Source organism: Gossypium raimondii, chromosome 3 (assembly GCF_025698545.1).
Source record: "Gossypium raimondii isolate GPD5lz chromosome 3, ASM2569854v1, whole genome shotgun sequence".
In the NCBI taxonomy this organism is placed as follows: domain Eukaryota; kingdom Viridiplantae; phylum Streptophyta; class Magnoliopsida; order Malvales; family Malvaceae; genus Gossypium; species Gossypium raimondii.
Genome location: NC_068567.1, coordinates 36,880,707 through 36,892,323, shown reverse-complemented (window position 1 = coordinate 36,892,323; position 11,617 = coordinate 36,880,707). Strand labels below are relative to the sequence as shown.

At 29.7% G+C, this 11,617-nt stretch overlaps 1 protein-coding gene across 1 annotated transcript; it reads right to left on the bottom strand.

The window, feature by feature from the left end:
- Positions 1–4,986: 4,986 nt before the first annotated feature.
- LOC105794190 (sphinganine C4-monooxygenase 1) lies at positions 4,987–6,409 on the bottom strand. Its single transcript, XM_012623234.2, has 2 exons — positions 6,113–6,409; positions 4,987–5,728 (listed from the first exon to the last, which is right to left on the bottom strand). Exons 1-2 carry the CDS (start codon positions 6,338–6,340, stop codon positions 5,174–5,176), a joined length of 783 nt encoding a protein of 260 aa, XP_012478688.1. The 5' UTR covers positions 6,341–6,409; the 3' UTR covers positions 4,987–5,173.
- Between the last annotated feature and the right edge of the window lie 5,208 nt (positions 6,410–11,617).

Below are 11,617 nucleotides of genomic sequence, written 5' to 3'. Positions count from 1 at the left end.
AAAATATATGCTGGATAAGGATGTGAACTTTGTATGTTCGAAGGATGTGAACTTTGAAGGGATATAGAGAATTAATGGGTTAATATTGAAAATGTATGCTGAATAAGGATGTGAACTTAGCATGTTCGAAGGAAGTACCTGCCATTTGTGTATGTGCTACTTCTTTAATCATGATGAGGTGTTGGCTTAGAGTTTGAAGGAAGTAAGTGATGTATAGAAGACATTGAATGAGAAGGAAATAGTTTCAGAGTGAGGTATAGTAACTAACGCGTATAAAGGGATAGAACTTGAGGAAGCATTCGCAAGAGACAAGTTGAAGGTTAAGAATGATGGAATCGTTTATATAAATTATCAGTTGCAATGTGCAGATATGACTCAGGTAAATGATGTTTTCCTCACTAAGTTCTTATGAAGTTATCTATGTGTGTTATGTTACAAATGAGTTGATGTGGGACTGGGCTAGGAGGGACGATGTCAGGACTACGCCAAAAAGTGGCGTATCGGGTTATTATGCATACAAAACGAGTCTGGCAACGAGTTTCAAGTCTGAATTGTTATATAGAAATCCATACTTTAGGGTATCTGGAATAGATTAGGATTTCAATTTAAATATCGTTCTAATTTAATTACCATGTGTGGTAGTTGTGTTTTCTTATTGTATATACTTAGGTAATTTAGTTTGAAATTTGTAACTAAGAAGGTGTAATTTTAACACCCCTAACCAATATCCGTCGCCGAATTAGGGTTACGAGGCATTACCGAACAACCACAACCATTTTTTTTACCAAACTGATCACAACATGAAAATTTAATTACTTTCGCATAGCTATTATAATTTACAATCAAAATGTAATTAATATCGTGCTCAACCTATACATGCCATAAGATTGAGTTCAAACATTTAACAAAATACCAAAAGAAGTCGATAGTGTGATGGACTATGCTGATGATCCCCGAACTCGTAACGTCTCCAAAATCTAAAAAAAACAAATGGATAGAAAACAAACAAAGTAAGCTTTTATAGCTTAGTAAGTCTATAGCATAACAACAAAATATATATATATTAACAAATACTTATAGACAAATGCATACATATTTATCAACAATTAAAAACCGAATGTATATACACTTTATTACTTGCATACTTTCAATTCACATATGTACTTATCATGTGCATAAAATTGATCATACACATGTATATATATATATACCAATCACATATTATATTCAGTTATATATATATATAGACTCATTATGAATTAATACCGAGTACATCGCTAATACATACATTCAATATATATATATACATATTCATCATATACAAATTAATGAGTACATTTATATATATATATCCCAATTGCATCCATAAATAATTATCAAACACATAGGCTCCATGTATATGTTTAACAACTGCATATCCCCATGTGCATTTATAAATTCAACAACCGCATATACCGATATACATATGCCTTTATCATTTGTATACACCAAATGCATACAATTATGTTTAATCAAATGCAAAAACCGAATGTAGATGTATACTCACCAAGCATATAAAAACCTAATATTTATGTATACATCGATTTCATATAACCAAAATCATAGATATATCAATTGCATATTCTCACATAGTTTAAATAGATTCACCAAGCACTTAGCCGCTAGGTTTTAAAAACGATTCGATACACCGCTTATAGCCCGCTAGACCTATAGTCCGAAATGTATCACCAGGCATTAAGCCCGCTAGACGTAAAGTCTGAATTAATTCACCTAAGCATTAAGCACTGCTAGGCACATAGCCCGAATTATATCACCAAGCATCCACTTGCTAGACAATAAGTCCGATTTACATTCGATCACTTTATATTAGTCATTCAAACTAACAACCTCATATATTCATTTCCATTCAAGACTTTTGCATGAATAAATTCACATAATCGAAACTTTCTTAAACATATATAAGTTCCATACCTAAATTCATTTCAAGAACATATACGCATATACTTGATTCATCGCATTTCATAATATCTTACACATATATCCTACCTAAATTCGGATTAAGTACCTATTAATGTATGTAAACATATCCAATCAAATATTGCATATACATATATTTTCATCTCACACATAAACATACTTTTCAATACCACATATATACTCATGAATTACATGTCTTAAATTAATTCCAAAGGTTTATACACGTATATACATATATAATGACATATCTAAATTCAATACACAACACATGCACGTATTTTTTGCATGCTTATTCAATATATATATATATATACAATTATAACATACATATCACAAATCAAATCCAAGAGTTTATATATATATATATACTTTTATAATCATTCAAACCTTTTATATATATACATATACCTTATACATATCTTTGATTAATCTAATAATTTATACATGTATATACTTATATACCTTCATACTTTAACTAAATTCAAATGACTATATAAGTATATACCTATGATTCGAACATGTAACAATAATGCATATAATTCACTCATACTTTTAATTATTTCAACCAACATATTTTCAATTATAATTCATCAAAATACAGCACATATACATACCTATATACTGATTTTTATGACATTAAATAGCTAATAGACTTACCTCGGATATCTGCAGACTCGATCGACTATTCGATTACTTTCGACTTTCCCGATCTAATTTCATTTTCTTCAGTTCATGATCTAAACATATTCAAATTTAACCCTCTTATTCATCAAATCATTCAATTTTATCCAAAAACACATAAATGGGCAAATTACCATTTTGCCCCAGACATTTTACACTTTTTGTAATTTAGTCCCTATTGCGTAAAACACAAATTACACAAAATCTCACAACACCATAGTTAGGCCGAATCTTCATTGTATTCATACAAGTCCATGTATTTCATTTATTTCCCATTTTAGTCCCTCAAAAATTTATTTTCACAATTTAGCCCTAAATACTCAAATTCATCAAAAATCCCAAGACAAAACATGTTAATCTAAGACATATCTTCCATTATTCATCATCAAACATCACAAAACACAAATATTCATCAATGGCACATTTCAAAATCATCAACAATTCACAAAATTAATACATGGGTTCTAAAGTATTCAAAGCAACAATCTCAAAAACGTAAAAATTATCAAAAACCGAAACAATTTCATACCTTAATCAAGCTAGCAAAGTGCCGAAACCCTAAATGCCATGGATGTTTTCTTTCTTTGCAACATTCGGCCAACAAAAGAGATGATAATGGCTTGTTTATGTTTTGTTTTATTATACTATACATTATTTATTAATTTACTTATTTAACCTTTAATAATTAATAAACAAAACATATATAATAAGGTTATATTAGTCCTTTGCCACCCACTAACTTACATAGTGGACTATTTGCATTATAAAACCTCTATGTTATAAAGACAACAACAATTAGGTGCTTTTATAATTAACCCCTAAATTTTCATTTTACGCGATTAAGCCCTTTTATTAAATCGGACACTTAAACGACGAAATTAAAACACGAAAATTTCACACAATCACATACACACAAAATAAACACACATAATAATATTAATAATATTTTTCTAATTCGGATTTGTGGTCCCGAAACCACTGTTCCGATTAGGGTCAAAACCGGGTTGTTACAGTAATTAACTGTAACTTGTTTAATTAGATTAAGTTTTTGTATGTATTCGTTTAGTAATACCCAAGATCTGAATCTGACATAATGAATCGGGTTGAGGGTGTTACACGATGCTTATGTGAGTTATAAGGAAATTAAGGAAAAGAATTATTACTACAAGAACGTTATTTAGTGACCATCATGATGAAGTTTCGAGGACAAAATTTTTTTTTGTGGAGGGGAGAGTTGTAACATCCCAAAATTTCTAATTAGATATGTAACACTATTCCGGTATCGGATATAGTAAATTCGTAAGAAAATTAGAAATTTTATCAGATTAAGTAATGCTTATGATGCGATTTTGGAATATTTCTAATCTTTTTAAAGACAAGTAAATATTTCAACATAATTCTTCAAAATAATTTAATCATAAAATATTTTTATTTCTTATAATAAATTATTAAATTTTTATCCTTTTAATAGTTATATAAACAAGGATAAAATAATAATTTAATATAGTAGGGTGGGGCAAGACAAGTAATTACCATAATCGCTCCATACTCACTATAAAAAAGAATCCACCCCGCTCCTCATGCATCCACTTCTCAAGAAAACTTTGGGTTTTATGATCGCTACCCTTAACTAAGTTGGTGTCACCCATGAACCTAGTCTCAACTCAATTGGAAAATTACCAAATTTTTATTTTTTTTATAAAGTTATATTAATATCAAGATATTTTTATTTTTTATATTTTCATTAAGAAATAAAACTTTACACATGGTACTATTTGAACCAAAGACATCATTAATTTTAAATATTCAATTTTACCATTTTAATCTTAGCAATATTTTATTTTTACATAAACTTTTAATAAATATATTTATAATTTTTTCACTCATATAGTAGATGTGTCATAATTTAATAATTATCATGATGTTTTAATAAATTTATATTGTGTTTAAGTAAATTAATTATTTGATTCGGTATCGTTAACTTTAACTCAATCAAGGGCTTATCCCATGATAGTTCGTGTGCAATTAGCATTGTTCATATTTTTTTTGAGATTTTTTTAAAATTTAAAATTTTAGTAAAATTAATTTAATTTTTTAATTTTAAATTTTTTTAAAACATACCAATTTTAAAACTTTAAATTCTAAATCTTAAATTTTAGAACCTAAAATTATATGCATATTAATTTTATTAAAAGAAATTGTCTGTAAGTTGCAAGTAACTTTCCGACTATCATATTACTATTTTCCTACAAGTTAGGCAATGGATTTCATATTCACCCCCACGTTGTCTCTGAAGCGGATTTAAAAAAAAAAAGACAAAAAAAAATATTCATTCTTAATTACTAGCTAGTTTTATAACAAATCAGGCCCAAATTTACATTTCAAGCTTTTTTATTACGACATGAAGCATGTAAACATGCTTGCTACGTTTTTGTAATAATTAAAAACTAAAGGAAGCAAACATTGATGCTATGGCAGTAAATACTAGTAGGAGCACTAGTAATTAGTTAAATAATTAATTCTTGAACTCCTTAAGGGGCCGCAATTTGAAGCCTCCTTCCTCTCTTTTCTCAAGTGAATAAGGCATATATGTTCCCAAAATCTTGTCCCAAATGGAGAAGAATGGTTGGGAGAAGTTGTATTTGCCACCGTAAAGCTGATGGTGGAGATCATGATACGCGGTGTTGTTTGTAAAGAAGATATGAAAGGGATTCCAGGGAAGCATTAATCCACAATGGTCATCCACTGATTTCATGTTGCAGAAAGAGGAGAAGAAGGCAGACGTTAGAGGGGACATGCCAGAGATGTAAATAGCCATTGTACCGCCTATGATGTCAAAAAGAAGTCCCTCGATCGGATGACTGTAGATAGCACCAAATGGGTACGAAACCACCAGTCGGTGATGCTTGGAATGGAGGTGCTTGTACAAGAACTTGTTCTGGTGTAGGTATCTATGAAGAAAATATTGGTAAGTATCGAATACGAACATTGCTACAATAAACTGTCTTGCTATAACAAAGAAGGAAGTTGACTGCCCTGAAGAAGCTCCGGGATCATTTCCTCTTGTTATCTGCACCAAGTTAACAAAAATTAAATCATAACTAATTGACCTTAGATAAAATTTGGTTAAATATATACATAAAAGAATGTATATATTTAACCAAATCAAAAACCCACCCAATACGTTAATCAAGTACAATAATATACATATTGTGATTTCATCAGCTCCTTATCTTTAATGGATTAATTAGTTGCTTTTTTGGGACTTGCAGTATAAGATATTTTAACTTTTCGTGATTGTTTATGTTAGCTCTTTTGTCAAAAATATCATCACGTATTATACTTTGGCCTTTCAAATGGACGTGGTAATTGATATATATCTAGTTATAAAAAAAAAAACTGTCGTCAAAGTTTGAGTAAAATCAAGGTGAAAAACCTTTGGCAACAATCATACCATATATAATAGGTTAGTGGCGATGAACTGACGAAATTGTTGCCCAAGGACGCCTTTGATGACGGTCTTTTTGGAGGCAAAGTTCTTCTCATCCTCATCTTCTTTAGGATGCAACCTGTAATTGTTACAAGAGTAGCCTAAAATCGTATACAGTCCACCATACACCCAATAAACAATAACTGGCATTAAACTGCCAACCAGCATTTCATTTGTTATCTCGAATGCCATTGCAAAGTGCAAAGCAAATTCTACGAAGTATGTTTTAGGAGTCGAAAACCAAGCACGTACGTAAATCTTGAAGCTTCTCTCCTCAACTTATAAGTGAAGAGAGAGTTATAAAAGGGTCCACCAAGCAATAAAAGATGTGGGGTTTAATGTATTTTTTAACCACTCAATGAGTATTTTGCTCTAAAATGTTTACTTGGACCACTAACTTTTCTTTATTGTTCTTGTTATTTTGGCGCGATATAACCGAACGACGGTTGGTGGTCCGACGCTGTGTGTAATGTACATGTCATATAAAAACACTTATGACAAAACAATTATGAATTTTAGGATGAAAATTGGTTTTTTAAATAAATACACAGAACATCCATGTACTGTAGGTTTCTAAGCAATTTAATCCATCTTAAAATAAATGGAACAATTTAATTTTTATACAGTTAAAATTTGAGTAAATAAGGATAATTGATATAACATTAATTATTTTAATTAATAAATTTTGGGATAATTAACTATTAGACCCTATAAAAATGTAATTGAAAAGACCTAAATAATTCTTTTAATAAAATTAATATGGAAAAAGAAAAGAAAAGAAATGCAGTTATAAAACGCATGACTATATGTAAAAGCACAATTGGTTAAATTTTTAAATTTAAAAAAATATTTGAAAAATTATAAATCATTCAAAACAAATGTAAAACAAAAAATTTAGTTCCTTTTTCTTTGAAAATTTCTAAAATTCTTTAAAATATTATAAAACTTTTAAAACTGTTCTTAAAAAATCAAAAAATTATTTAAAGAAATTTTAAATTTTTTGTACTTTCCTAAAAATATAAAAGATTTATTATTTTTGAATTTTTATTAACTCTAGAATATCATATAAAGCTCTTTTTAAAAAAGTAAAATTAAACCAATCAAATGTAGACAAATGTAAACGTTTCTTGGATTATATTTATCTCTTGTTCTTTCAATAAGTTAACTTTTGGGTTATAATCAGAGTTCTTTCAATAAGTCAACTTTTGGGTTATAATAGAGTATTTATTATTCATAGTAGTGATTAATTTTATTACAGAGTTGCTCTCCAAAAATGTAAACAATTGGCCATAAAATATTTTCCATTCAATCAAGTACACTTTTACAAACATAAATAATTAAGATTGTATTCAAATGTTATTATTTGCTCACTTTTAAATAGTTTATATATTTCTTTCAGAAAAATGTAAAATTAAATATCTCGTATTTAATAAGAAATTAGTAAATTGTTTATTACTTAATAATTTATTAATGAAAATAATTAAGATCAATCTTTTCTTTTCTTTTTTTTGCTTGCTTACAAATTTTTTAATATTTATTTCTTCATTTTAAGGTTCTTTTTAAAATTTATGATCACCTCTTTTAATAATATTATTTTCAAAATTCAAATATATATTTTCTCTTAAAAATATAATGTAGATTATTACTGACTCAATGCTTATTAGTTTACTTACAGAAATTATATCACTTCGTTTATTCGGAAAGAAATTAAATTATTTCAGACCCACTATTAATTTCTTATCGAAGCAAACAATCCAAAAAAAAAAAAAAAAACAGGAATTATGTGTGTGAATTGCACGGATATTTGTCAGTAAATAATTGTTGAATTCATTAATGGCTTACGTCCAAAAGTAGAAACAAACAAACAAGAATGTGTCCGCTGCCCTCTGCCTAAGTTGTCTCTCAATTCATATATAACTAGTAAAACTGCCACGCTTCACGTGAGAATTTTATTATAAAATTAGGATAAAATGATAGGTTATTAAACTATTAATAAATTTACGTTTTAATTATTGAATTTTAAAAAGTTAAAAAATCACAAAATTTGTAGAAAATTTTCAGTTAAGTGATTAGGCTATTAAAATTGTCATTGTATCTCCTTCTTTATTCACACTGCTTGCACCAATTAAAATCTCTTTTTCTTATTTTCTTTTATAGTTCAATTTTTTTCATGAAATAACTTTAAATATCACGAATCTGCAAATCGAAATCCAAACAACTTTCTTCCCTAATCCCCGACACTAACAGTTAGATTGACTTAGATCTAAGTTATGTTCTTCTACTTGTCGATGAATATTAATTCACCATTACCAATCGTCTAATTGATGCTTAATGCTCGTTAGATGGACTTTGAAAAATAAAACTTAACAACCTAGTGACTTAAATAAGATCTTTCGAATAGTTCAATGACTTAAATAAAACTTTTGAATAGTGCAGTGACCATTTTGTAACTTGTAAAAGTTTAGTGACCAAAATATAAACTTACTAATAGTTTACAGACCTTAAGTGCGATTTATCCTAAAAATTATTCCTTAATTTTATAAATAATAATGTTCAAAATTTTATATAAATTTAATAATAAAAACTTTCAAGTTTATTATCATTTCAGATTGTAAATATAGTTTAAAATTATTAAAGTAATAAATTGTTTTTAATTATTATCATTCTAAATAATTAATAATTTTTATTCATACATAACATTTTATTATTTTGAGAAAATATAACTTATTTTGGTCTAAATTTAGAATAATTAATTGATTAATTAATTAAAAGTATGGACCTAACCGAACATGCTAAATTCTTCAAATAGATAACTAATCGCATAAACAACAAAATGTGAGGTATGAAATCTAAAATTAGACCGTTATTCATTTCTCCCCAAATGCCCACAACATTTTTCTCCCTGAACAGGTGTCACCATGCCAATACCCATATAGGCACTATTTTTAATATAGTTATATAGATAACTCATTCTTTCACATAATGATAACTCATTTTCACTCAAAGAAAAGATTACATATTTTAGTACTAAATTTAGAAGGGCAAACATGACAGCTCATCCAACTTTTTCTTTTATCATTCTAACTTCTAAAACTTTCAAAACAATCACTTAATTAATCCAATATTTTTTAGGGGCCAATTTCCGTTAAGTGTTTGACGAGGCGATAATGTGGCAATTCTTAAGTTGGTATACAAATTTAGATCTCAACTTTTACATATTGTGTCAATTTAGTTATAATTTTAAAAAAATAATCCTAAACATTTACATATTGACTCAAATTGATTATAATTATAAAAATTCAAATATATTTATAAACACATAAATATATTAAAAATATAAAAAATATTTAAAAATAAATAAACTGGTTTTTTTTCTTCTTGTTTATCTAACAATGATCTTTCTTGTTATTTTTGTTTCTTCAATTTAATTCTAATAAATTTTAAACACGAAAACCTTCACCCTCATTAATTTACAAAACTTAACCCTCCACCCAATTGTCACCACACTCAATGTTAGGATCGTCCCGATTAAGCAACAAACAAGTAAAAATAGCGGAAGAAATTAAGAAGATGAACACACAAATTTAACGTGGAAAAACCCCTCCAAAGAGGATAAAAAACCACGGGCAAAGATAATTTTACTATAATGGTAAAAGAATGAAGAGTACAAAAGATGGAGATAAAGCTAAACCCCGAAAACCCAAAAAACAAAGAACCCTCAAAACGTAAACACAAAATTCTCTGAATGCGTTATGAGTTCTAATCTAACGGGTGTTTTTTCTAAGGTTGTAAAAGAGCCTATTTATAGGCTAAATTCATATGTCAAATAATAATAAAATAATCTAAACTAATCGGTGTTTGATGAAACAAATAAATGAGTTTAACTAAAGATTATTTCTCAAATTTGATGAAAATAGAGTCATACTTAACAAATCTCCACATTGACTCATATTTCCACAACGCCATCTTTGCCAAAGCCCGCCACGAGCCTATCTTGAACTATGCAGGAATTAAGCGAGTCGAATCGTGCTTAGAACTGGAAAACTTCTAGCCTTCGACTTGTACCGCCAAATCAAAACTAACTCGGTCCGATTTTCACGAACACAAGGCTCTAACTTTTCAAAACTCGCATCCAAAGAGAACCTCTCTTCAACGAAACGGTCATACATTTTTCCCTCCTATGACCAAGTTGCCTCCGCTCCAAACAAGTTGACTTCGACTCTATAACGGATGAGGGACATCCGATTTCATCGGTCACTGTAGAACCTTCCAGAATATAAAGACTGCCAGTTCTTTTACCTTTTAACAAAACGAGAGCTCTACGAGATACTTTAATGTCGCTTGACTTGATGTTGATTCTGCATCCTTTCAAGTCTAAAATACTCAAGGAGATGAGATTCTTTCGTAAATCAGGTACATACCTGACATCTGAGAGTGTCCTAATCGTCCCATCGTGTATCCTAATTTTAACAGTACCAATACCAATTACCTTACTAGATGAATCGTTTCCCATGCGCACAACTCCACCTTCAACCGAACTGTATGTAGAGAACCATTCTCTATTGGGACACATGTGGAAAGAACATCCCGAATCTAGGATCCACTCGGACGTGAGCTTGGAGTTATTGCTCGTTGACACTAACAAGAAATCATCACCGCTTTCATCGGCCAAATTAGCATCAGCTACATCTTCCTCGTTACTCTCAGCAGCTCTTTTATTTCGCAGTTTATAACAATCTGCTTTGACGTGACCTAACTTTTTACAATAGCGACACCTTTTGTCTCGTTTCTTTGATGCTACCAAAATGGAAGCTTGACTATCTGCCTTGCTATCCAAGTGAAGCTCATTGTTGATTTTGTCTCTACTCAACAAATGACCCTTCACATCTTCGAACGAGATTTTGTCTCTGCCATAAATCAGGGTCTCCCTGAAAGACTTGTATGAAGGGGGTAAGGAGCACAATAATAGCATAGCTTGATCTTCATCATCAATATGAACCTCAACGTTCTTTAAATCATTTAAAAGAGTAATGAATTGACTGATGTGATCTCTAAGAAGCTCACCTTCGTTCATGCGAAACGTAAATAGACGTTGTTTCAACACTAAACGGTTAGCCAAAGACTCAGTCGCATAAAAAGTCTCTAACCTTTTCCACAATGCGGATGAGGTCTTCTCCATCAATACCTCCTGCAATACCATATTCGCGAGGCACAACTGGATTACAGATAAGGCCTTTTCATCAAGCTCTTCCCATTCTGTTTTATTTAGATTCTCAGGCTTTTTCCCGGTAACAACCTTTTTCAAACCGGATTGAACTAGAATTGCCATCATCCGAACTTTCCACAGATTGAAATTTGTCACACCATTGAACTTCTCAATTTCAAATCTTGTTGTTGCCATATCTGAATGGGCTGATTTATGAAAATTGAACTAGCTCTGATACCACTTGTTAGGATCGTCCCGATTAA

Bases quoted from the DNA above. Each gene is read 5' to 3' on its own strand.
- LOC105794190 (XM_012623234.2), bottom strand. From the start codon at position 6,340: ATGGCATTCGAGATAACAAATGAAATGCTGGTTGGCAGTTTAATGCCA. The intron at 5,729-6,112 runs GTATGATTGTTG...AACTTGGTGCAG, and splicing joins CCACTAACCTATTATATATG to ATAACAAGAGGAAATGATCC.